General features: G+C 45.8%; 2 protein-coding genes across 2 annotated transcripts in view; one reads left to right on the top strand and one right to left on the bottom strand.

Annotated features, from left to right (window-relative positions):
- The window catches only part of LOC119383263 (nuclear pore complex protein Nup54), a 29,445-nt gene extending 15,434 nt beyond the window's left edge, over positions 1-14,011 (bottom strand). The window contains exons 1-7 of the mRNA XM_037651327.2: positions 13,770-14,011; positions 12,399-12,917; positions 10,723-11,051; positions 6,289-6,476; positions 4,095-4,291; positions 3,325-3,473; positions 1,964-2,071 (exon numbers count right to left, since the gene is read on the bottom strand). Coding sequence (XP_037507255.1) covers positions 1,964-2,071; positions 3,325-3,473; positions 4,095-4,291; positions 6,289-6,476; positions 10,723-11,051; positions 12,399-12,917; positions 13,770-13,866 — 1,587 coding nt within the window. The 5' untranslated portion in view covers positions 13,867-14,011. The remainder of the gene's footprint in view (positions 1-1,963; positions 2,072-3,324; positions 3,474-4,094; positions 4,292-6,288; positions 6,477-10,722; positions 11,052-12,398; positions 12,918-13,769) is intronic.
- A 1,264-nt stretch (positions 14,012-15,275) lies between these two features.
- LOC119383262 (protein cramped-like) overlaps positions 15,276-27,493 on the top strand; it is an 83,061-nt gene continuing 70,843 nt past the window's right edge. Inside the window, exons 1-7 of the mRNA XM_037651325.2 lie at positions 15,276-15,621; positions 16,020-16,324; positions 19,264-19,361; positions 19,869-20,031; positions 21,521-21,592; positions 23,440-23,488; positions 24,570-24,652. Coding sequence (XP_037507253.1) covers positions 15,560-15,621; positions 16,020-16,324; positions 19,264-19,361; positions 19,869-20,031; positions 21,521-21,592; positions 23,440-23,488; positions 24,570-24,652 — 832 coding nt within the window. The 5' untranslated portion in view covers positions 15,276-15,559. The remainder of the gene's footprint in view (positions 15,622-16,019; positions 16,325-19,263; positions 19,362-19,868; positions 20,032-21,520; positions 21,593-23,439; positions 23,489-24,569; positions 24,653-27,493) is intronic.

The following is a 27,493-nucleotide window of genomic DNA, read 5'->3' as shown; positions in this document are numbered from 1 at the left end:
ACCATGGCCGCTTTCTTTGGTAGTCACTCGGTCGGCTCCGGGCGCACTTCGCGACGTATCATACGGGAACGGTCCGACAGTTACGACGTAACAGCGGGGTTCCCAATACAGTATAGACCGCTTATAACGTAAGTCGCCGGAGTCGCGAATATCCGCACTATAAGCGGTACCGCACTATAACCAAAACAACCTTCTTCAAAGGCTGCACTTGCGCAAAACATGTTGAGCATGTAGCCTCGCGTGTCCGATAATCAACACATGCGATTCGGGGCGCTTACAACCACTTAAATCTCGGAATGTTCAAAAATTAACCGCCAAAGACCCGCATTGCCAACGAAATGAACACGGGGGAAAAAGCAAACAAAACAAAGTGCCATCGCGGAAATTTGCCGACTACGTCAGGCCACCTCGAGGTATGCGCATTACACAGAAACCATGTCGAATCGCGACCGAAATTTCACGTGCTGAGCGGTACCGACCGTTCGATTTCACGGGCGCGCACGCGATGTCCAAGACATTGCAATCGAATCCGGAACCACCATTCGAGAGTTGCATGTGCCGACCATGCCCTCGTTTTCATTAACGATATGATTCCCTTCCCTTCAAGTGCAGCCATCGCAAAAAGTTTCGTTGATTCCGCACCAAACCGCAACTTTGATCGCCCGCGACCGCTACCGAAAAGCAACCAACGCTGATTAGGCCTAGCCTGTGGTTCAGCGTGTTGTCGCGGCAAGTTTGTCCAAGACAACATGAAGATCGGACGTCGAAAAGATAGCACTCAAGCACTAACCCAAGAACAGCGCGCGTGATACGAAGTTTGTGTTCGCGGCCGGGAGATCAACAGCGACAAAAGCCCGCCAAGCTCGTTTAAGTCCGCGCACTGGCAGAAAAGGCTAAAGCTCGCGTCTTGAAGCCGCAAAACTTTTCAATTTGCAGACGAGGTAGCGCAAACGCGATATCTGTAGCAAGTGTGATAACGACGACGCTTTTCCCGACAGGAAACTTACTTTAAAGCGCACTTGATGAGGACGCGATCGTACTGATCGTACGTTCCACGCGGAACGCGCTGCCGGCAAGCGGCCGCGGAGCCTTGCCGCCGCCGGTGCAAAGGCTACTCTGTCGCCTAGGCAACCACAATCCTTCTCTACTCGGCGAGCCCGCACAGCGCTGCCGCGGTCTTTTTCCTCCCATCCGCCCCTCGTTCGTTCACAGTGCGTGCCCTCGCCCTTCGTAACGACCTCGTCGCTCCCTCCCCAGCGGCGTACCTCCTTTGAGAACCGCACTCGCTACCGCGTTTGTCAGAAATATTTTCCCGCAACCGCATTATAAACGGTATTTCATCTTGGGGGACTGCACAATAAGCGGTATGCGTATACATGCGGTTCTATGGGAGGGTAAACGGGAGTCGAAAAAGACCGCATTATAACCGGTCCTGCACTATATGCGGTTACGTTATAAGTGGTCTGCACTGTACATTGTATCCTATGGGAGCTATGCCGGGACCGGCGGAAAACGAGGTAACAGCCGGCAAAACGCAGCAGTGAGGAACGTAACAGCGGGGTTCTACTGTATAATGTCCTAATATGTTAATTTATGTATTTTATAGCAAGTAATCTTAATTAAATATCTAATGATCCTTAAGTCATTCATGTTCTGTTTTCCGAACCAGCCTAAGTTAGGGCATGGAGCCTGGTTTTCCACTGGTCTCCATGTACTAGAGTTCGTGAGGATCATAGGACTGTAATCTTTAAATGGCTGCCTGGTAAAACTATGCTGATATTGAACATTTTTGTTGAACCTACATCTCGTGCAAACTTTTCACCCTATTTGTACATATTACACTAATCACAGCTTATTATAAGGAGCTTCAATTTTATGCACCATCTGATGATGGAATGGATGAGTGGAATGTACAGCTACTGTGAGCACCATCGTCCAAGACTGTTGCTTTCTTCCCACTCACCTTGAGTATCCTGTGGTACAAGTTCTGCTGCTTCCTCTTGTGCTCTTCAATTTTTGCTACTGTATTGGTGTGCTGAATTTGGAGCTTAGAGATGTCCTCAGCAATTGCCTGTTTGAATGACAACACAAAAAATAAAGGGAACATCAAATAAAAGGACATTTGTAGCCACAGCATCTCAAATGCTCTTAATTAATTAATTAAAAAGCAATGTCACTATACAGAGGAGTGACCTTGTATAATTATTGTAATAAATTTTTATGTGTATTCTTTTTGCAGATTTCTTGGCATACCAAGCATCTTTTTGTGGCAGTAGCGGCAAACTTGGTATTATAGAAGGGTAGTTTATTAATATACAAGTAAACCAATTTTATCTGCAGTGTCCCTTTAGGACGGTGAACTATGCCCTGCATGTCCTGCTCAATATGTATCTATGCATAATGGCTTAAGGAATGCCTTAGTAAATTTCATTGGACGTCATGTTATCAGCACTGTCAACAACGCTATTACCTTTGCACGCTTTTATTTTTTAATTAGACTAGTGTTTACGTTCAAAGAGCAAGAGCAGTTGAGCTGGGAGCACGCTGCAGTATACCCAGCTCTATTACAGGGCTGAAGTAGCAGCAAGCACTGCGCTTCTCCTCTGTTGGTAAGGGGCTGCAGGAGCCTTCATTCTAGAAATATATTCGTATTCAAGGGATACTGAACAAACATTTGAAAAAAAAAAAAAAACGAAATATAGGAATTCCGCTTGGAAGATCTGACTGTTCCAGTAAAGAGAGTTCATTTCACATATTTTTGAACAGTTGGCTGTATTTTTGGAGGATTGTGAGCGCACTAGGGGCTGCGAATCGACGGCCGTGACGTCAAGTGTCCCCACGGCGCCAAGTGCCCCCGTCCCTTTCCTGTCCTGTTATCCGCCTCTCCTTTAAATCCCACTTGCCCCTTTCTCCAAATGCACTGAGATGTGCCCCACCCAGGAGCATTGTTCGCTGCCGGTGCCATTCATACTGGTTCTAGGAACTGAAGTGGAAACAGGACGTGTTGAAAAACACGGGCGCCGGCTGACATTTGGCGTACCCAATTCTGGATACATTACACGGCACCTCCTCTAGTTCACGGCACGGCCGCTCGACATAGCAGTTCGTGAAAAACGCATTAAATTCATTATTTTCCGCTACTTTTTGCCTAAAATGAAGGTTGGGTCTACCAATTTCCACACCCTATCTTTCAATTGGGCTGAAAATCTCGGAAAAAATTTTGTTCAGTATTTCTTTAAACATTCATAGTCAGGTCACACCGTCAAATGTAATACACATTTTGTTCGCAACTGCTGATGACGAAGGTAAAGTGGGTCCACTCACATCTAGCCGACACTGGTGTTGCTTGATCTCATGCTCCTGAAGCTTGAAACGACGGCGAAGCTCAGCAAAGCCAATCATTGGCACGGGGATGAGTCGCTCCGGGTCTGGGTTGTCCAACTTGGCCTGCTCCCACAGCAATGTATCTATGCCTTTATGAAGAGAAAATAAAATGAAAAAGGCACACATAGAAGACGGCGAATCAGTGCAGGATATTAACGAAAAGATGGCTTATAGCTAGTCAAACTAGACATAGTCAAAGAAGAGGAGTTTTCAGCTGAGGTCGGTATGCTGGCATAAAACTCGTTTGCTACATCGCGATGAACAAACGATCTGTTGTCGGCAACTTTACCTGTGAAAGAACTATCGTCACATGTGCGGGTTGGTGGTGGCGGTATGTAATAAGGGAGGGATGCAGAGCATGTTTCAGGCTAACTAATCACAGTAGTCTAGCCATGGTCACGTTGAGAACGAAGTCGCAGGATGACGAAAAATGTAGCTTTTACACTGCTCTTACGCAAAAGAAGCACAGGATTTACGTATTCATCAAGAAAATGTAAGTTTACTGATGTATCAAACATTTGTTCATTGTTTTCTTGGTACTTTTGATAATTCGGCATTCGCTTAATTCAGACATTTCTTCCGGTCTCGTGAAATCCGAATTAACGAGCTTTTACTGTACTTCGCAAACCTGTCTCAGGTTTCATAAAATGCACAAGTAACACTTTGTACTCGCTCTAACTCCTCCTTCATTCGAGGAGACATTTTCTCACCACAGGGCGGGTTATTGAGGTAGACCTTCAGCCAGTCCTTGGTGGCGGCCGCCTTGGAGATTACAGAGTGCACTCCCATGTTAGTCAACTGGGACTTCACGGTTGCCTGTTCCAGGTACGACACCACTTCATTGGAGGGAAACCGCCGTGTTTGTCCCGTTGGAGCACGCTCCATTACGTACACGACCAGCTCGCACCTGCAAATGTCAAGTAACACACATCTAAGTTTCGAGTGTTAATTGGCAGCAAAATTTGTCTAAAAGCTTTCGAGGAAACTTGAACACACACCACACTCCGTGTTCAGCATTGCTTCTAACCATGCTAGAGTAAAGACGTCATTCCTACTGTCCAGCTCTTCATTAATGTATTGGCCAATAGCAGGTAAGAGTCAACATAATGGCCAGCAGGAGGCAAGAGCGTTCCTACATGTTCGGGTCAAGGGGACCACTTCATTTTCTTTGTGGGTTAGGAAGTCTCAGGCATACTGCCTAATTTTTTAAAGAACTGCCCAGTCTTAACAAGAGCTGTTTGAACAGCAAGAACAAACGATCAAGAACAAACATGAGCATCAACAATCTATTTCAAAGAGATCACCAAACTTTGACTTTCTTTTAAGTGCAACACAGTTAAGTGCCTGATGAGAACATCATGCATATCAGATATGCTTGAACAAGCAGGCTATAATAACAGTAGTTCCACCTTCAGGAACAGCAGGGGTGTACAGTCGAACCCGACTACATCGAACCCGTTTACACTGAATTATCCTGTATATCGAACAACTTCTGAACACAGTATAGTTACAGTTAGAATATATAGCGAAAATTACGGTTACATCAAACAAGAATAGCAGCGACTCCCGATATATCGAACGTCAAGCGGGGCAATAGTGCCCCTGGAAGTTGGCTTTCCCTTGTAGCGGCAGGAAAACTGGCGCTTTTCTCCACCACTCATTCCAAAAGTGGTTTAACCCGGTGGCGCATGACCAGCTCTCTCTACCGTGACCGCGCCGCGTCAGTCGAGCCGCCGTCACCCCCCTGCAAAAAATGATCCTGACCCAGACGCAGCGCTTGCCGAGACAGCCAATCAAGGCCTCTTGTACTCTTGTCGTGCGAGCGCGCGGGTCGTGCGAGTTATCTCCCTGCATTTCTCGTTCGTTGTGCTTCGCACCGTGTGCCTGTGCCGTGATGGCTAGCGTGAAGCGGCAGAATTTGCCTTTCGCCGTGAAGCCCGAAATTATAAATCGAGTCGAACGTGGTGAGAAGAAGTCGGACGTCGTGGCAGCCCGCAAGATTCCGAGGAGCACTCTCAGCATGATCTTGAAGAATAAGGCGGAGATTAGGGATAAAGCGGGCAAAAGACTCGGTTCCCGTGGCGCCTGACGCGTATGCACGGCCGTGCATGAAGACGTCGAGGCAGCCGTGTACAAGTGGTTCGTCGATGTTCAGTTGCGCAACCTCCCCGTGTCCGGCCCCATGATCGAACAAAAAGCAAAGGACATGGCTTTTCTCCTTGGCAGGGAGGATTTTCAAGGTGGCTCCGGTTGGCTACAGCGGTTCAAAGAAAGGTATGAGAAACGACAATCCTTTGCCCACATCCTCAGAGGTGATTGGTGCTCTCGCACTAGTCCGGCGCTTCTGCGCGAATGTGGAAGGTTGTGGCCTCGTCTGCTCAAACTCTTTAGACCATGTTGAGAAATGCGCGCTGTCGCAGGCAGCGAAGTTGCTCAAAAAGAAAAAAATGGAAGACTATTTCAAGAGCAACTAAGCTAGCTTCGTCAATAAAGTGCTTTTATGAATGGTGTGCAGGCTTATATCGAATTATGCCCTATATCGAACTGACAGGCATTTTATTGCGAGTTCGATATATCCGGGTTTGACTATATTAATAAATGACCTTTCCAGTAATGCCAAAAAAAGCGGGAACCTGTTTAAACCGGAAAGCAAATAAAAATGACAATAGATCTCGAAGTATCTCATCAGCTTGCTGCGATGTCAAATATTTTCTCAGAAAATCACACTTCTGTCAGATGAACCCTTAAGGTTCTGTTAATGAGATTTGTACTAAGCTTGGAAAGATTACTAAGCTGACTCAGTTTTTCTTCAGTGACCTTTTGAGGCCTTCTACAGAGAAAGTAGCAAGGGGTGTGTTGCAAGGTCCAGTTGTGGTTGCTGGACGAGAACGACACACCACGCACCTGTTGACATCGAGGCTCTTGAGACCTTCGACACAGACAGCAACGTTCGGTTTGTTGCCCAATGCGCGCTGAAGGCCCTCCACCAGCTGCGCCTGCATTGGTTGCACATCTTCCAGCTTCTTCTCAAACAGCAGTGCTAACAGGCCGTCCTCTGGCTTGGCTTGTGGCAGCCGGCTATATCCGACAGCCTGGGCATGAAAAAAAGACTCTGCGGTGTCAACATTCACACAGCAAATTTCTTTGTAACAAAGATCTTTCTTCTGGAGAGCAACAGACATATTTTTGAAGCATAACTGCTCTCTCTAGGATTTGATACCGCAAGAACTGCCACATGATTTCAATGGCAACCGTAAGAAAGCTGTACGGGTGAGATATTCTAAAAATAGAACCTAAGCACATAGCACGTACATGCACACGGTAGTTAGTAAATACGGCGTAATATCGAAAATCATGACTTCCAAGAGTTACAGCGCTGTCAAATCTCAGCGGTCATGTTAGAGAGCCATGAAGGTTCGAAACGTTCCGGGTTCTGCACCATTTCGAATGGGTGGTAACAGCACTGTGCTTTTTTCCCAGCTCTGGTATCAGACATAGCTACCGTATAAACGCGTGTAAGGGCCGCACTTTTTTTTCAAGAAATGAGGGCCAATTTTCGGGGTGCGGCCCATACATGCGACATTTTTTTTAAAAGTAAAAACGCACCAGTTAGCGAACGAAGAGCGTTTATTGCAGTATACGACATTTCTTGCGACATACGTGCTCAATCGTCGTCACTCGGCGAGTCCTCAGACTTGAGTCCGAGATGAGATGGTGTGCTGCGAAGCGCCGTCACCCCACAAGCAGTCATCTTCCGTGCCATCCAAGCTGTTAGATATCCCGGCGACTTTAAAACTTCGGGACACAATGTCCGTCGACACCGAGCTCCACGCAGATAGGATCCACCCAAGTACAGTCGCCAAGGCTAGTCCCTTCACACGCAGCATGTCCTTTGTGAGTGCAAGACCATCATTCCGCACTTCAGTCACATAGCGGAGCAAGTTTTCTTCCAAATTGGGAAACTTGCACTGCTCTCCTCGAAAAGCGCGCTTAGTGCTGTTGGTGTTTCGCAAGGCTTCTTTTTGAGCACACCAACGTCGAACACACTTCTCGTCAACGTCGAATTTTCTGCCGGCGGCACGTTTCCCATGCTCGAGAGCATACTCGATCACCTTCAACTTATAGCCAGCAGTGTACCTATTCAGGTACTTGCCCATCTTGCCAAAACGTGAACGCCGTGTAGAAAGCAAGCTAGCACGAAGGTCATCGAACAGTGCAGAAAACTACAGCAAATGGCTGGCTGAACTGCACAAGCCGAACTACTATAGCCGAACAACGCGAACGCCATGGCGATGGCGATCTGGCTATACCCTTTGAATCGGGTCGCCTGCGCTCAATGCGCGGCGTAGCCGGGAAAAAAAAAAAGAAGAAGAAGGAAAAAAAGAAACGTATTTCAGAGCATCACGGCTCCAAGACATTCCCGGAAACATGGGCACGGGAGTCACCGCGGCGCACCATACCGCCACCAGTGTTCCAACCGTTGTTTGGTTAACTCCACATGTGTTCTGGTGCCTTTACGCTGGTCTTCTCCTTCGACAGACAAAACCGAGTGCCGTCTGTAGCGAGAGGCCTTCGTAGCCTTCGTAGAATGCCAAAGTTGGTGATGCTAATGCCGATATGGATAGCGCCGATAGCGCATAGAGATGTGAGAAGCTAAAAATAAAATCCTGCTTTAACCTTTAGTTGGCGGGTCTATGAATACCAATAAAAAAGTTAAAATTTTGAGCCCACTTCACGAACATCTTAACACGAATAAAATCCCCCCCAAAAATATATACAGTCAAATCTCGTTACAACGAACACCACATTAACGAACATTTCAAATTAACGAACTTTTAAGAAATCCCGTGCCGACTGCTTATAGTTTCAATGTAAAAATATTTCACTACTACGAACTTCAGATTAACGAACATTTCAGAATAACGATCGTTATTTAATTCCCGTGTAATCTTAACAACGCCTCAGTACTACGAACTTATATCCCGAAATGCGAGGATTCTTAGATTTCAGTGTATCGGTCATGGCAGTCGGAGCTGTAAGGTAGCAGACGACGCAGCGCGAAGAGCGGACGCCCTCCCGCTAAAACCTGAGATGGCACGGGAGGAGAAAGACGCGGGCGGAGAACTTTTTTTTTTCCCTTCGTTGCGGAGGCGACAACGCATCAGGTTTTGTAAAGGCCCAACCGCATGCATAGCACGCGACTTCCGAGCGAAGGCGACTGCGACAAACGGGCTCCGTCGCGCTGCTCGATTGAAAACTATTGCGCGCACGCAGGCAAATTACGAAAAAGAATTACAGAGTAGATGAATGACAACATGCCAAATTTATTATTGTCTTGTTTGAGATAAAGATGCCATAAAAGCGTTTCGGGACTTCCTTTTTTCGCAATCTTATGTTTAACTGCGACAGTAGTATTTGCTGTGATCCCATGGGGCGCCTGGAAGCGTACGCTGCCTACGCTACGTCACACTTTGCAAACTGCGTTATGTTGGGGTTAGTCCACGAGGCACATTTCGACAACGTTTCCTCTTGCTGTCGGAGAACGTTTAAGAAAAGCCGCAGCGCCTCACGTCGTTGCTTCGCAGGGAGAAGGGCTACCTCACACGACGACGATGTTGACATTGCAGCAAGCTACCACCACTGCAGCAAGCTACCACCGAAACATCAAAACGAACCGTCGATCATAAATAACGACAAAATACGGCCGCTGCCTCGCTCTCCGCGTGAGATGGGGCTGTAAATAAGGTAGTCTATAACTTGCATTCCTTGAAGTACGCGCCGATTGGAAGCATCACGAGCAAATTGCAACCGAAGCAAGGGTCAGAGATGCTGCCATTTTGTTGGATATCGTCATGCTCACTTCCGGGCGACAAGCGATGTTTTCTGGCTTTCCAGAAACCTGGGATGCTATCGCGGAACGATTCTATTTCAGATTCCAATGCCTTTCGTGCTTTTCGCGCTTGGCCAGTGGTCAGAACGACGGTCCGTCCGCGTTATCAGCGCGATCAGCCAGCCGTGTGGAATCGGAAATAGCATCGTTTCGCGATTGCACCCCTGCGACAAACGACGGCGATGGATGGCCCTCCGCGACAGCAAATCCTGTCGGCCGTCGCTCAAAACTCGCGTGCATGCAGTTGGGCCTTAAAGGATTGCAGCGATGACATGGACGACGATGTCACGGTAGCACCCGAAGATGGCGACGAGTCCGTGTCGGCCACAGATGCGTTGGACTACTTGAGGAAACTCCGCATATTCATAGAAAAAAGCGGAACAGCGACCGAAGCGGCGGATAAAAATGCGGACGGTCTAGAATCGTTCGTGACGCAGAGTTTGTGCTGCACCCGTCAAAAAAAAACGATCACGGACTATTTCAAATGAACGTGTCTTGTCTGACGTTCACGTGTGTATTGTTGTGAGAAACGAGTTCAAGGACGTACCGTTGCAAAGGTAGGACGTTTGCGTTACTGAAATTCTATTGTTATGGTAAATTTTTGGGCTTTCACTATAACGACCTTTCAGAATAACGAACATTTTTCCGCGGTCCCCTGAAGTTCGTTATACCGAGATTTCACTGTATATATATATATATATACACTCTGGTGACGATGATGATGGTTGCGTTTCCTTGCGCCATCTATCGACTATGCTTAGAAGCTTACGCGCGCGCGCATTTTGAATACGTATTGGTTGAGGAAAGTGCGGGTGCGGCCCTTACGCGGATTTTCTTTTTTTTAGAATATGCACCTAAAAAAAAAAACGGGGTGCGGCCCTTACACGGGTGCTGCCCTTACACGTGTTTATACGGTATAATGATGGCATTTCATGAGGCATTTGCTGTATGACACAATTATCCATCAGGTAGTTTATGCTTGAATTTCTTTGTATGCGGCCTAAACTGAGTGTGTGACGGTGTAACTGACAGCGCCAATCTCCTCAAATGTGCTTAGTGAGTGTATGCTGCGCAGTGGAACAGAGAGTGAAAAATATGTGAGTAAAGGCTTCTTTCTACTGAAAAAAATACCAGTGACGTTTTAGGGGTGCGCAATTTACCTGAGGGCTCAAATTATGTGAGTAAATACAGTAGTATGCACAATTTAATCTCCACACCCCACATACACTTTCTCACAGGGTACACATGGCCGATACCTACGTGGTCAATGTGCTACCATGAGTCCTCCCACTATGGCATGGGTTCATCTCATGTGCCATTAAAGCAGAATGTTGCCTTTTTTATTTCTACACACCTAACCTCGGTTGCAGTTAAATTCATCAAGTTGCAGATTCTCATGCAAAACTGTTCGGTTGCACTAAATGTTTAAAAATTTTAAAGTGGCCCACCTTGAATCGACAGAAGGGGTTCTCGGTAGTGAACACCACCGGAGGTGCCGTAGCCGAGAAGTAGCCCTTGCCGGTGCCCCAGAATGCCTGCAGCTGATTCCACTTGGCCAAAATGTTGTCCCGCTCGTCATTGAACACAGCGGGCAGAGACAGTGCCGTCGCCAAGTTGGTGAGGTTGCTGGCAGCTGAGGCTGCTGCCGCTGCTGCAGAACCTGCCGCGGAGGCAGCACCACCGAATGAAGGGGCCGCACTGCTGCCAAAACCCGTCGAAAATAGTGAAGTGCCTCCAAAGGGGTTGCTTTGCGTTGTGGTCGTGTTGGCACCAAATCCTGAAAAAGACAACATGGAATTCTACGCGAGCCTGATGCAGATGGCTACTAAACCCATTTCATTATAAAAATCTCCAGTGGTTCACAAGCACATAAAATGAAATGGAGCACTTGTAGAATGCTGCACAGTGTTGTCCACCCTTAAGGGAAATGCTTTATTAGTATTGAAGCTGGTATAACCTCCAACATTACTGTACTGTCTTTTTTTAATGCCGTTGTGTGCTAGAGGCGTGGTCAGGTGACCCATAATGTTGCCTTTCGTATCCCGCATCACAACAATCATGCACTGTAAACCAAATAAATAAACAAAACGTTTCTTCTACTTCACGTGTGTCTTATACGACCGCTAATGATGTCAATAAATGAAGGAACAGTTTACTGAATTTTATGCTTCACATTAGCTGCTACAAGCTCCTGAATAATGATGAGGTGTTTCCCGTAAGTGTGGCAGACTCTGCATGCACAGGATGCAGTACTTGCACCCTAGGTACACATATAATGAGTCTTTCCTCTATAACATGGCGGATGTACAAGTTTAGAAATATTTATCTTTTGCATAATGCAGCCCACTGCCTGTAGTATGCGCTATAACTAGCGTTTTGGTGCAGTGCGTGACGTATAACGTGCATGAACCTTGACATCTGTTTACATAAAATTAATTTTTCAGTTGGCTCTGTCACAATGGCTTGTGCTAGTCCTTGTGTATTCTTTTTGTAGTGTCTTTATGTGGTGTGCACAAAATTTTCCGCTATGCACCCAATGCTTTATCGCCTCATTTGCAAGGTGCCTGCAGCACATAACATATGACTGCGGCAACTTTCTACAAGACAGAGTAAAGCAGCACCTGACAGCTTAAAAGAAAAAGAGGTTTGTAATTTCCATAAAAATAGATTAACAATGTATAAAGCTTGAACTGCAGCATTTGTGTATCAACTGTAGAGTAATATGGCTATTCTTTTCTTGCACCTGCTTCCCAAATAAATGGCCTGATTTACCATACTACCATTCGCTTTGTGTTGCTTATGAAAATTATGGCATGCATTCGGCTTTCCAACAAGGGGTTTTTATGTGCCAAAACAAAGACAGGATTAGAAAGCATGCCATAGTGGAGAATTACAGATTAATTTTGATGGTACGGTGTTCTATAGCGTGCACTTAAATCAAAGCACACACGCATATTTTTACTTTGCCCCCATCAAAACGTGGCCTCAGTGGCAGGGAATCGAACCCGCATCCTTATGATTAGTTACAATATTATCCTTCTTAAGGTGAAGATATACTGAGGAGAGGCGTTCACAAGCTTCAATGCACAAACGGCAAACCTTTAACAAGTGGTCCTGTCCTCACCTCCGAACTGAAAGCCAGTGCTACTAGCCGTTGTTGTTGTAGCTCCAAACGTGAATGCTGGTGCCGTAGTGGTTGCTGTGGTGCTGCCGAAATTAAACGTCGGCGCTGCTGTGCTCGGTTGAGCGCCAAATCCAAACCCGGTGCCTGTTGCCGCTGGCTGGCCGAAGCCAAAGCCGGTGCTGGCCGCGGCGGTGGTTGGTTGGCCAAATGTGAAACTGGGGGTTGTCGTGGCCGCAGCAGGTTGACCGGCAGCCGACTGACCGAATGAGAACCCACTGGTGGTTGTGGCCGCTGGTTGGCCAAAGCCAAATCCCGTTGCCGCAGTGGGGGCAGCTGCGGACTGGCCAAACGTGAATCCGGAGGTTGTCGTGGCAGCGGCCGGCTGGCCAAATGTCGTCGCGCCCGGCTGGCCGAATGTGAAACCTGTGCCGGTGCCCGCTGCCGGTTGTCCAAACGTGAACCCCGTCCCAGGGGCTGCTGTGTTAGCAGGCTGTCCGAACGTCATGTTGAACCCAACCCCTGCAAATGGTGGCCTTATGAACGAGAGTATGGTCTGAATCACGCTCGTCTAGAGTGGTCATGCGAAAAACTGTGGACGCTAGCACAGTCATCAACCAACCCCAGTAACTCCATGCATAGGCGTACGCATGGGGGGGGAGGGGGAGCGCAAAGTCTGCCCAATGCTTTACTAAGTTGGACCTATCCTACATTGTTTAAAGTGCAGAGTTATGGCCAAGCAGGTTTTTGACGATAATGTCTGACGTTGTATTTCAAAAACTGTTTACTTCATATCTTTAGACCCGGAAGGCCAGTAACAAAAGGCAGGCCACTGTGAGAAGAACGTTATCGCTTCAATTTCATTTTTTCACACGTGTGAAGCATGTCTCTTTTTTGGGTTCGACCAACGGGGGGCTGCGATGAAACTCTTCCCTCCCTAATGCGGAACTCTGCGCACGCCTATGATTCCAAGCTTTTACTTATGTTTGTTTTACAGCCAACGGATCAACAACATTCGGCCACTGCAACGGACGGCAGCCAAATCAGTCGACTGGCGTGCGAGTCACACCAATATCGCTTCCAACACATTCGTAAAGTCATCGAATGAACGAAGCACCCATCGTGTCCCTCCCTTCTCTCTATTTCTGTTTGTAAAGTCACTAATTAAACAAACATCGAGAACACAAATACGAACGACGGTTCAAATTTACCGCGATCTTGCACCGAATTCGGAATTCTAGACAGAAACAAAACTGGCACGCATTCTTTGACCGCGTACTGAACAGGTAACCATTTTATGCCCCTATACACTTATGTTCGATCGGTTTAGAATCAGTGAAGTAAACCAGCTACGTGGTACTGTCAAAGGTTTACCAGGTGTAGCGGTCCCGAACGTTGGTGCCGCTGTCGTGGTAGCCGTGCCAAATCCGGTAAAGCCGAACCCCGTTGGTTTCGCAGGAGCGCCGAACATTCCTATGTAATCACAAAGATTCGGTGATGCGCCTAACAAAGAACAAACCCAAGTAAGTAGTTTCCGAACCAGTAGTCGTTACAAACGCGCCCAAGGAGTGTTCGCAAGAACGCGCACGGCCGCCATCGACGAGCAAAACATGCGCGAGCTGCGAGCTGAAAGAAGAGAAAGGAGGAATTGACTGTGGCCAGGCCATGTCGGCGGTTTCGCCAAAGCGCGATGAATCGTTAAAGTGTGTTTTTGTGAAAATAGCAGCTTTCTTTTCTATCACGTATTCATATCATGATTTGCTTCTAATAGAGTACAAACGTCATTCATTATTAAACCTCATCTGCACTAAAGTACTGAACTGTAAAAAACCGAACAAAAACAACAAGCCGTATCGCCAACCAATAGCGCAAGTTCTGGTTTTGAATTAAGCGCGCTAAGCGGCGTCGGCTGCTCTCAGGCGCACGTACGTAGCTGTCGCAAATGTCAGCGATCATTCAACGTCGGGTCAAATTAAAACGCCTCTAATGTGAGTTTGCATTTGAAACTAGCTCTATTAGGTGTCTTTAGCTGCGTTTAAGCCGGCTCTGACTGTACCGCTTCCTTCGAGCTATACTTACAATCCAATCCTTTCATTTAACATATATACTTTCGGGGTCTCTAACGTGACTTCGATGGAACACACGAGAAATATACGTTCGTCATCGGATGTTCCTCATTCACGTAAAACCGTTGTGACGTGCGACTAATAAAAAATACAAAATTTTGCACTTGCAAATGTTTTCTAAGCTATGTGAAGCACTGGTTTGAAATCGCAGTTCTGGGCGCACGCGTTATTCACACGTGGAAATTATTTTCGTTGACTTTATACACACGTAAAAAGAAGGTAGTATGACAAGTGATAGTTGCTTTAAATCTTGCGTAGGATTCAACGCAAAGCATGGTAGTGCACTAGTTTCCCTTCAAGTTTATTAGCGTGAGATTGCCACTGCCAGCAACCAGTTCGCACAGACAACACGTTCGGTGTTCTGGTTTTTTGCGCTCATTGAAGAGAGAGCAACAAAATAAATGTTGGCATCAATGTTATTACAGCAACTATATCCACCATTCGAGCTTTCAGGCAAAGTGAAGTTGTACGGTGAATGTAGAAATTTTTGTTATTGACCGAGTCTTTCGCGCGCAGAAAACGCGAGCGATCTATTATCAGTTTTCGCGTTGTATTCGCGCATATTTCTACGGAGAAGTAGCTAAAGACAGAGTTCTGCTCGCTTACTTTTTTCGTAGCCATCTTAGACATTTAAACAGCGGTACTTCACGGCAAATTATTATCCACAATTAGGCAATCAAGGCTTGCTAGGCGGGACGAATGCATACGAGCCAGCTATTCGTTCTCCCTGTCAAACTTCCAACGCGGCCTCGAAAAGTTCGTCTCGTAAAAATCGATGCAAGGCCTGGCAGCTTTTCATACACATTTTCTCGCGAGTAAGAAGCGTTTTTTGGGCGCCTAACAGACGAAGTGATGTCACCACGTTTAGACCGTGTATCAGAAACTTGACTAGCTCGACTCCCAGAAACCCCCATACGTGTAGCAACAAGCGACTGCAAGCCAAACACGCCTTTGACATTTGTGCGCGCTGTGCCGCATCGATGTCCGGATAGCCTCCGCTCCCGAGATGCCGGAGTTATAGAACACGTTACCGGTCCGATGGTAAAGCGCAAAAAGCCTGGATCATGCTCTGCACAGGAAGAAAAGCGCCCCGAAGACCCGTAAGCGTCGGTGTCCTCGCTAAGCCTACTTCGATCTTTTCGTGCCGTCGCCATATTTTTGTGCGCTTATTTTTTCCAGTGTTTTTCTCTCCGTCGCCGTTGTGCAGATTCGCTCACGGAAATGTCACGCACTGTCTCGCTCATGCCAACCGCGCAGGAGCGTGCTAGGTTCAAACCAAAGCGCGCCCGATCGCCTGCCGAAATAAATGCCGAGTCTCTCCTCATCCCGGAGGGTACCGAAGTTTCAAAAACCTTTTCGCCTTGGTAGCCATCTTACTTCCGACAGCATTTTTCTACACTTCGCAATTTAGATATCAGCTTCCAAATTGCCGCTTTACTCTTACTAGTCGTGTCTATCGCGTGGAATTCACTCGTCCCGCGTTTGTGCGTTTTCGCAGATCAACGGAGGCTGGAAAGGAAGGAGACTCGTCGGCTCCCAATCGCGCCGAGCCCGCTGCTGTTCAGCAGCTCGCTCGCACTCGTTCCCAAAACGCACCACGTCTCGGCTCTCCCAGTGGAGTGAACAGTGCAGCGGCCGGTGACGATGGTGCGTCCGAGAAACAAGAGACCAAGAGTGCAGCGCCCGTGCAGCGTTCAAGTTTGCGCGTCACGAAGCGACCTCGAAAGGACGTCAGCCCGCCACCGAGTTCATCCAACCAGCCGCCCTCCACCAATGCGGCTGCGAACAAGAAATCATCCGCTGGTCAGTGCACTTTTTCCCGCCGTGTCCACGTTGAAATATGTGCCATTCGTTTTGCGTCGTCCCGGTGATGTTTACAAGCTGTGTTTTCTGTGGTCTCAAGAGTGTGTGTGATACGCTTTGTAGGCGACGCGAGTGATAACTGCGCCGTTGGCTTGCACGTTTGATCGATGCCTTTGCTTGTCAAGCATGCCAGCATTCCTGTTGTCATCGTTGTATCCGATGACATTGCTTTGGTAAGTAAACACGCGTGGAACACGTGACGAGGCCGCAACGACGTTTGGTTTTGCTGAAAGTGCACTAGCACGGGTTTGTAGGCCAGCGTGAGTGAGTGTTGATGGCCACGACATGACAGTAAAGGAAGCTATAATTGTTGTGACCTAGAAGTCTTTCTATCTGCAGGTTCTCATTATTGCTTAATGCCATTATTATTTTACTGCATAAATGTGGTTAAGCTTTAATCAGAGACGCTGCAGTAGTTGTCCCCTTTCTGAAAGAAAAAGAAAGGGAGTGTCACACTAACACTGTGCACGCGTTTAGATAGCTGTGATACCAATATTTGAAGAGCATGAGCCTCATTTTAATGTTTTGCATTTTGTATTGCACATTCACTTTGTATTGTGTATTTCATTCCTATGCAATGCCAGTAAGAAATGAGTCTCCTCCATTGTGTGTGGCCATCATCAAGAGGCTTGAGAGTGATGAAACTATTTGTAAGAGATGGCACAGTTAACCTAATCATGCTCCTGGCACATTGTGCTCCACATGTGAAGGTGTAAGGATGAATGCCTTAGGGGAGGACCAAATCTGAGGGGGTCTCTGAATCAGGTATGGAGAACTAACACCCTTTATTATAGTGTGTCTGCCATTCTCTGCTGCACCCGTTGATATGTCTGCTAATGTCTCTGATAATGTTCTGCTCAAACCAGCTTCTCGGCAAGGGACAACAGACAGATTATTGAAAAAGCTATTCAATTTGATGAACTTTTTGTGTAGGTAACCGCTAACAACTTGATGCTTACATTCTGTTGCGTAATGTATTTCAGAACTAAGCTCAAAAGCAGAAAATCGCAACACAGGACAGGAGCATACATGGGAAACAAATGAAGACCTAATAATAAAAATACTAGGCAATGCGAGTCCCACCGTTGTGGCGATGGCAGGATGCGGCACGGACTCTAGCACTGGAGGGTTTCAAACCTGTGTCGAGTGGCAGGTGACACGTGTAGTCAGCAGCGTTATGTGTCGAACAATCTGCAGGAGGGTACCGAACTGGTTCGGTCAATGCATAACAAAGCGTAACAAATAGCACAACAGTGGGACATAGAAAGGTTGATACGGTATACTAGTGCTGTGTCTGTCATCTTTGCAGCGTCTCGTTGTTCTACTGTTGGTTCTGCTTCCGTCAATCTGCTTCTCTTGGGGAGTAGTATCAAATAATCAAAATTTATGCATCACAGAGTGACGTGGCTGAAATCTTAGGAAGAGCTGCTATACAGATTACACACACGAGTTTGTAAGGTGACAGTGTGCAACAATCTCTACTAGAATCCATTGCGAGACAAGACGGCAACAAATCATTTCCTAGCCTGCTTGGCCTAGTCAGGTTATGCATCTATTGCAGCCTAGTGTTTTGCCTGTCTCTTCTTTGAGGCCTCTGACTACCATGGTTTTATCGACCCCTTCCCTGCCTTTTTTCCACCAGCACTTTATAAATGCTTCGTGCTTAACTCGATTACTGACGAGCTGAAACCGATGAATAGTGCCATCTAAAGTATCTTGTCTCATTGAGAGAATGATCCCCTAATCCCTTTCACGAACACCCTCCTTTGCAACGATTACTTTTTCCACTGTGTGTCTTTCCATATTCAGCAAAGGATAAACTATCTCCTCAATTGTCACTTAGTAAGAAATAGAGTGCCCCGTTTGTTTCCCTACTTTCCTGTGAAATGCTTGAAACATTGCACTTCTGGCGAGGCAGTCACTGTGTGCCTTGCAATTGCTGTTTTGGGCTGACGTGCCCACCAATCAACAGGTACAGAGTGCGTGTGGACACTCGACATGGTGCTTGCTGTCATGTGATTGCAATCATCGTGAAGCACGGGCGAGGAGGAAGAGGTAGTAGGCCTACCAACTCGTTTGGACAAAGTTGAGATGGGAAGGGTGTAAAAGTTGACATTTATGACAGCCTGAGGCTGCTGAGGCTATCAGTCTGTATACAAGACAAAGTTGCTCAAATGTTTCTGGCCCAACCACGTAGTAATCTACGTGATACTGCCAGTACAGACTGAGATATCGTTAATGGTTAGCGCCCACAGCAGAACCATAACCATGACAAAAGTGAAACAACCTTTATATTCATAATAACGCATGAAAAGAAACCAAGGTGAGTATGTGCAACTAAGCTGCCAGGAATTATAAAAATTACCAACTTTTGTTCAGTAAAGAAAATTTAAAAGTCAGGACACTTGGCTATCTTGATGAAGTTGAGCTGAGACAAGTGGTGTTTATTCAAAAGAGGGTACGGTATGGTTGGCAAATCTGTGTGGTGGAGGTTAACAATGCAACACACTTTAGTTATTTATCGAGTTTAATCAACATTGAGCTCTCCCTGCTTCTGCTAAAGGTACCGTTTTGCTCATAAAGGTAAAAGACAGAAAGTGAAAGTGTGCTTAGTGGTATTGTGTTCAGAAGTGCATAACTATATGGATTGTACGTGTTCGCAATGGAGTTAAAGAAGCGAACAAGCAGTTTCAACATTCAGAATACTAACTGCAGTCCCTCTTTCTTGTATGAGTACGTGAATAATTAACATAGGCTCAGGTGCTCATCAGCCTATACTGTCCGGCAACTGAACATGTATGAAAAATGTTTAACGAGAAATGGGGGGTTATTTATGCGTGATGAAATTCTAATGAACAGTGCTCTGTGCTCTCTTTCAGTGTCGAAGCAAAGTGGTGCCGATGCTGGAAAGACGCGCCGCCCGTGGGAGTTGTGGAGCATCGAGGACAAGAATGCTTTCTTTGAAGCTGTTTGTGAGGCACGTCTGCACGTCTACCCTTTAATTGTCACTGAAGTGTTTATAAAATATTATAGCGATGCCCATATTCAATGGCTTGTTGTTATTTTTAGAGGTGCACAAAATGCTCTTGCACAGCACGTACATTCATAACTCATAACAAGGAACTTGCATCCAACATGAAAACTCCAGTTATATTATCCTACATGTATTTATGAGAAGTGTATATTTGTTACAGTGGCAAAAAACATTTTACGTTTAGTTTATTGAGTGAGGTAACTTGTTGTGTTTATGTTTGTTGATATATATTGAGTTTAAACTATGGCCACGTTTTCCAACTTTTAATCGAATCGATGTCATATAACTGGCAGTGCGCATTTGAATTGTTGCACTTTGGGCTCAGCATTTCAAGCTTTGCATGCCTGAATTGTCTTGAAGCATTTCAGAAAGGCCTGCTGAAGGGCGGTGTGTTTGCCTGCCTTGTTTCGCAAATGAAATACATATTATGCCTATTTGATCTTTTTGCAGTTCGGGAAGGATTTCGAGAGTATTCAGTCATACATCGCTCAGCGTAGCAAAAAGAAAGGTGTGCCCGCACACTGCATTAAGAATAAGGACCAAGTGCGACATTTCTACTACAGGACATGGCACAAGATAGCGAAGGTCATGGACATTGGGGAGGGCCGAGAAGGTATGACATTCAAAATGTGTCTGTGCCATGCAGAGGGGTGCACATTTTTTGCCGCGTTTACGCGCATGAAGGTGGGCAGGGGCTAAGTCTGGCTGTGAGGTCAGTATGAGGCAAAGTCATGTTGCGTATTTCTTCGAAGGGCCCCTAAACCACCCAGAGGTCGAAATTTAGTTGTGGTGTTGCAGTTGTGCACAAACACGTAGCTGAAACGGTGCTGTAATAGCAGAGTTACACGCGTTTGATGATCCAGAAGAGGCCCTCGCTTCTTTCTCTCTTTCCTTCGCTATGCTCCATTCGTCGGCTCGTCTCTCCTCCTGGCCAAGTGCTCCTCCTCACCGTACTTAGGAGGAAGAGCGGCAAATGCACGTACCTGCGAGCAGACAAACTGGTTATTTTTGTGTGTGACATCACCAGTAGTGAATGCTGACATCACAGCCAACGCTGGGGATTATCGAAAGGCCCGGAAAGGAGAAGGGATTGTTTCTTGGAATTTGTGGTGCACCTGCAGCTCGTAGTGCTGCCATGTTTGACTTCGTTGATTGCGATGGCATTCTGAGCTCGATGCGTGCGCTTACTTGAAATGTGAAAAAATTATCAGAGGTGGTTTAGGGGCTCTTTGAGGGGCTTATGCTCGTAAGAATTGACATGAAAACCTTATTGACATGAAACGCTTTCTGCATTACAATTGGCTTTCGGTAGTGCATTGCTCCATCGTACGGAATGATTTCTGGCATGGTAGCTCTTGCGTTGCAGTATAGATGTATTCGAGCACAAATATCATAAGCTAACGTTGGTTTTGGTGCTTAAAGAAGCGAGATGTCATCTCTCTTTTAAATCAACATTGAAGACAATCGGGTGGCGTGCTATTATGCTTTAACACTTTGCGGTCCGTTCTCTGGCCCCTCGCGACAACGCAACACGGCCACAATGATCCGTGGTCGGGCAATGCTCGACAAGTTCTTTCGTGGTTGATTAATGCGTGCATTTTATCATTACACTATGCGCCATCTCTAAAAAGTAAGTAAACTTCTTTTACTTGAGCTTTCATTTCTTTAGTTTCAGACCAGAATGGACGAAAGGTGGGTATAGGTTTTGGACCGCAAAGGGTTAAACAATAATGCACTTTGTGTGTGGTTGAAAGTGAACTTTTTTGTGAAGGTGATTCCCTTCAATTAAGTCACTAATTAACACTTTAGTAGCCTTTATATTTTGGATGTTGCAAGGAAATAAATTTGAAAGTATTGCAAACTTTTTTTGAAGGTGATTCTTTTTAAATGAATGACTAAAGAAAACTTGAGCAGCACTTATATTTTGCATGTTGCTAGGAGAGATATTTGGGAGTACGTAAGCAGAACTTGGACATACACTGTTCAGGTTCATTATCAACACTATTATTTTTCATCATTATCATTACTATTTACATGCATAAGAGTGATATTCCTTTTATAATTGCACCTCCCCTCCTTTTTTCTCCCCCTCATTTCACTAGATGTCAAGAAGCAGACGCAGGAACTATATGGGCTCATCAACTATGCGGAACTGCGAAAAAAATACAGCGCATGTATGTAAAAGTGCCGAAGCTTAAATTTGTTTTTGAAGCTCTTCCACTTTTCTAGCTCAAAAAATATTGTTGCACTAGCCAGTGCTTTGAATGAGAACTGATTATTGTTACAGTTTCGGTTTCGTTTGTACCTTTAACTGCCGCGTGGTGCCAGTAGCACCACCCTGTAATGGCGGAGCAATAAACAACCCAGAACCAGTGTCTGTGTATGATCCTGAGCGTACGGTCGTGCAAAAGGTTCATGTCGGTGTAAGTTCATGTCGGTGTCAGTCGGTGTGGCATAATCATTGATGGCGACCACAGGGGTGGTCTGCCTTTTATCAGTGCTTGGCTACTCACTTAAAAATTATGAATTAGCTTTTTTTTTCATTTAGATTTGACATAACCTTTCCGGTTTAGAAGATTTTTATGGCTTTAAGCTGTCACTTGTCAGTCAAAAGCTTTGTATGCGTAGACTTGAAAATCTGGCTCAAAAAATTTATGTGAGAATTTCCATTGTCCTGAGTGGACTTGTACTGTGCTCACAGAATGAATTGCAACAGCAGAACTTTAAGTATGACAACTGTGTGCACAATTGCTCAATATAGCCATGTCCTGTAGCCACTAATCTGGCCCACAAAGATGATGTGGGCTCTGAGGTGATGTGGGCCCCGAAGTGTACAAGCCAATATTGTGCCAATGTGACATGAACAAATGTGATGATGGAAACGAAAATATATGTGCGTTCCTTAGCATTAAAAATGACACATTTCATTCCCTGAACACTACACATTATGGAAAAGAAAAGCTGTCAAGTGCAATTATAATTACTACATCACTCAAAAATGTATTTGATACTAGATTTGCAATAGTGACCAATTACTGTCCAACAGAAGCACTTACCCGTGTAATTAGCTAACACTTTTTGTTATTTTCCTCCCAACTTTTAAAAATGCTGCACATAGCAGTAAGTACGCTGAGCTGGCATAGTTCTCTAGTTCTCTCAATGCGTTCTCTGCAACCCTTTGCAAATTATTTACATTCACTAACAGCTGTTCTTCTAAACCTCATCTGATTTTCTTGTGAGGATATCGGCAGTGGCACTGAAAGTTTGCTCAGTGTGTTTGTTGGAAGGAAGCTGGGAACTTACCAGTGACAGTAGAAAAAGCAGAGTCAATGTTTTGATACGCCCAAGTCCTTATAGACGAAAGTCTGTAGCTTATATAGGTGTGACATATGTGAAATGATGTTGACAGAACTGAAGTACATAATGTGTAAGGATGTCAACAATACAGGCTATGCAACCTGACGTTTGGAGGGAACAAATACTGAGTGTTTGTTGGGCCTGTCTGAGCATGTGCATCTGTGAGGCTGTTGCGTAACACAATTGTGGCTGTGCTCTTGTATTCTTTGCCGAATTTAAGTGTTCAGTGCTGCTTTGCCTGTTACAGCTTTACTTGTCAGTAAAGTAACCGGTCACATAAAATTCGTGACCAAAAAAATTATTTAAATTGCAGTGGGCACAACCGTACAAAAAAAAGCAACTGGTTGGTTAAACTAATTTACCAAAAAGATGCATAATTGATTACTAGTAAATAATTAATGTAATTTGTTTCTGGTCGTTCGTAATTAATATTAGTCCGATTGGGATCCAGGTTTGAAAGCACCAATTTGAGTTACTGGCCAGATTTTGTGGATGTGCAGTGCACACTCTTAAATAGATGTGGGTATTTAAATGATAATATTTCTGTGGCAGGCTTTTTCTTGTTCGTGTGTGCCTGTAGTCTCATACAACAGGCTAGCCAGACCAGAGTTGACATTAACAACTATTTCCTTTCTCTTAACCTGTGCCGCTTACCCCTGTACAGGCATTAATCAGAAAAGTGGGCAGCTTCTCACCGAGCTAGTTTTGACTGGGTAAGTAAAAAGCAATGATTTTTTAAAAGTTTTTGGATGCAGGGGAGGGAAGGCGGGGCTTTTATTTCTAGCTTTTGTGTGTTGTTCTTGTTTACTAAAAGAATGCCACTTTACTACGTACATAAACATGTAAGAAGCATGAAAACTTCTGAGTATGCAAACTGAATCCTGAGAAAAACTGTTTGTTGATTAAGCGTGTACTTATCACAGTTGACACTTAACAGCACTATGAAGAAGTTAAGCACCAATTTTGTAGGCGATAAATGGTATAGGCTCGTGGTAGAGCTGGTGAATATGTTGCATGAAGGAAATGAAAGGGAGAACGTTCACTTTTAGTACTAGGATTTTCATAGGTTGAGATGTTACAGCGGAAGGGTTCTGCTTTCTTCCGTAGCAACATGCACGCATGTATTCAGTTAAACTCTAATATAATGAAGTATCTAAGCTTTTGACTTCAAAACCCATAGAACAACATGTATTTTTATCCTCAATGCATATAATAAAGAGTGTTTACCTGTGATTTCAGTATAACGTGGATTCACTAGTGCCGCATCGGAAGGCCAAGGCAATAAGTTGTTACTTTTGCAGTGCCAGCAGTCAACAGTATACCCTGCTAGTTGCACTACTAGATGGTTTCTTTCTTCTTTTTGTTGAGCAGCTTTCCTTGCATATTTTGTGTATTAAACTAAAGCATGAAGGCCATAATTATCCATATATTGCAGTTGAGGCCTAGTGAACTTAATCATGAATCAATACTGTAAACTGTGCCTCGATTTCTTGCTTACGAGCTCTTAGAATTCTCTTCAAGTGCCCTCATTCCTTGGCATAGGTACAACATGTGTGAGTGTTTTTGTAGAAGGTGACAGAGCAGCAGGTTTTTGCTCACACCTTATTGCTGCAGGTTTAAAAATACTTTGTGGCTCTTTCTGCCTGAGTAATGTGTCTGGACTTCTCTTGTCAATTATTATCTTGCTTTCAAGTTTGTGCCAGCATTAGCTTCTTGGACGCATTACTGTTTTGCATTAAAGAGTCCTGATGGGTATCCCAGAGCACCAACCAGTTTAGTTTTTTTGCTGCACAGTTCAACCTTGGTGAAAATCCGGGGCAAACGGATTCGCATCAAGACTCCAGTGTGCCGAGCCCTAAAGAAAATCAACAATGTCGGTGAGGCATCTAGTTTTTTCTTTAACTGTCGACTTCTATATATTGTGGGGTGTCTTGTGTTGTAGGTATGCTACCGCGATGTCATTCTTTCATGATGTCAGTGGCAACCATTCCACAAAAATTGGCCAGAAAAGTTATAGAAAGTAACTGCTGAGTGCCTGAAAAGTCGATCTATTCATATTAAAATAAATGTGGGGCATTGCTTCACTGAATAAACATGTACAGAGAACTTCTATTTCAGAATGTCTGCTTACAAGCCGAGAGAACATTTAGCCATTAGCCATAGGCGATAAATTGAACGCAAACAATACGGCTGGTACGGTAGCTATGAACTAGAGTGGTTGAACGACAGTTACTGCAGCAGATGAAGCATTTATTTGCTGTATACTTTGACTAGTGAGCAAAGCGCATTATGTTGGTTTTTGTTGCAAATGCAGCGCGACTGAACTCATAAAAACGCTGATTGAGTGGATTTTTCCACTCAAGGTCATGGCCACAACACAACGCTGACCAGCGGCATTTCCTTATTACGTCAGAGAGACATAAAAAAAAAATTGGCCGCGTATCTGCGTGCTTCGCTGCAAATGTCGTCTAAAGACGATAAAGAGGCGCTGCGTGAGATATGAACGCCATCTGGCAATACGTCGGGAAACGTGAATGCTGCGTTGCGGGCTGGTAGTCCCGGCGCAGCAGCAGGCGAAGACCGGCGGTGACCAACGCGACCGGCGGGGACGCCAGCCAGCCCGAACACGTGGTTTGGCGCGAAGCGCCGAAGCAGAAGAAACGTCCGCACTCAACGAGTACTCTCCACACACTCTTTTATATTCACGTCGCCTGGGTAAAGCAGGAATGCCAGAGCGGCGCCCCATGGCACTCGTACAGTGCAATACTGAACCGAAACCGAAACACAACAATGAGCTCGTGCAAAGGGCACGGAGGAAGCCAAGTTTAGGCGCAGTCGCATTTTCAGCGCAGCTTAAGAAACTAGGGTCTCTAGAATTACGTATCTATGTATTTTCTATTAAAGGAACACACCACCTAATACTTACCTAGTGATGTTGCGCCTCAGATGTGCGTAATGTTTGCTTTTTGATCAACAACGTACACAAGTATGAACCTAGTCAGCCGTTCACGATAGCTGGCCCTTGGGCAAGTGGTTCAACTTTGGCCGAGTGGCTGAATCGAGGGACGTGCCGACAAACAGAAAGACAGACCAAAATTTCTGTGTTTATGTTCCCCAAGAAAGACTATCGTCTTTAAAAAACGGCAGCGGCGAACTTCTGGGTATGTGGCACCATCTGGTGACAATCCATTACACCCCCAACACTCCCCCTTAATGGACTGTCATTTTGTCGACATTTTTGACGCCCAAGCTCCCGCAGTGCTTCAGAGTCATTTTTCCACTCAAGGGCTTGGTGAAGAGGTCGGCGGAGTTGCTTGATGACTCAATGTACCGAAGTTCCAGCTTTTTCTCGAAGGAAATGATATCTGAGATCGATGTGCTTGCTTCTGTCAGATGTGATTTGATTTTTTGCCAGCGCAATGGCACCCTGGTTGTCCACCAGCAAGACCTGTGGCTCGTGCATAAATTCCTGCGCGTGCAGCTCTTTCATGAAATTTTGAAGCCACAGCGCTTCTTTGGCAGCGTGGCACATGGCTGTGTGCTCTGCTTCGACAGTCGACAACACGGTACTTTGCTGCTTCTTGCTGCTCCAAGAGATTGCCGCTCCAGCCAGTGTGAATACGTACCCGCTGAATGACTTTCTGTCATTTTTGTCGTCACTGGCCCAGTCTGCGTCACAATATGCCTCCACGGGCTTCCCGGTTCTTTTGTAAGTGAGTGCGTCTTCGTCTGCTTTACATAGCGGAGAATGTGCTTCATGCCACTCCAATGTTCTGTGGGATGCTCATTGAACTGGCTCATATAGGTAGTGGCAAAGGCCAAGTCTGGCCTTGTACCTCCGACGAGGTAAAGCAATGCACCGATTGCCTGTCTGTACTTCCTTGGAAGATCCTCTCTTGTTGGGTTATCATCGTTGCGTCTCTGGTACTTGCGTCTAGGGTCCAAAGGAGATGACGCTGTTTTTGTGTCTGCCATGCCAAACGTCTCCAGTATATCCTCAGCATAGGCTGTCTGGTCAAGCGTCAGCCTTCGGTCTCTTTCCTTTTTCAGTCGTATGAAAAGGATGTGTCTGGCTTCACCTAAGTCCTTTGCATCAAACTTTTCACCCAAGCGGCTCTTGAAATTGGCAATCTCTTTTTCATCTTCTGCAATGATCAGCAAGTCATCCACGCAGACGCCTACAATGGGCTTCTTCTTACTGATATAAACGCAGGGGTCTGCTTTTGACCTTGTCATCCCCTCCGACTTCCCCTCCGAGCTGTCCCCTCCAACCCTGTCATCCCCTCCGAGCAGTTTGTCCAAAGTGAAGTTCCAGTCTCTTCCAGACTGCCGTAGCCCATAGAGGCTCCTCTTCAGAAGGTAAACTTCATCCTTCTCATAGTCACCAAAAGGTTGCGGTTGTTCCATGTACAGTAGAACCCCGCTGTTACGTTCCTCACTGCTGCGTTTTCCCGGCTGTTACGTCGTTTTCCGCCGGTCCCGGCATAGCTCCCATAGGATACAATGTATTGGGAACCCCGCTGTTACGTCGTAACTGTCGGACCGTTCCCTTATGATACGTCGCGAAGTGCGCCCGGAGCCGACCGAGTGACTACCAAAGAGAGCGGCCATGGTGCATTTTCACGCAGCTTGGCCTCGTTTGACCGTAATATTAGCCGCATGAGAGGCGCAAGCAACAGAATCTTTCAATTAATGCAAACAAAAGCATGGCCTTCAAG

Source organism: Rhipicephalus sanguineus, chromosome 2 (assembly GCF_013339695.2).
Source record: "Rhipicephalus sanguineus isolate Rsan-2018 chromosome 2, BIME_Rsan_1.4, whole genome shotgun sequence".
Lineage (NCBI taxonomy): Eukaryota > Metazoa > Arthropoda > Arachnida > Ixodida > Ixodidae > Rhipicephalus > Rhipicephalus sanguineus.
Note: the sequence above shows the minus strand (reverse complement) of the source record. Positions and strands in the feature narration are given on the sequence as shown.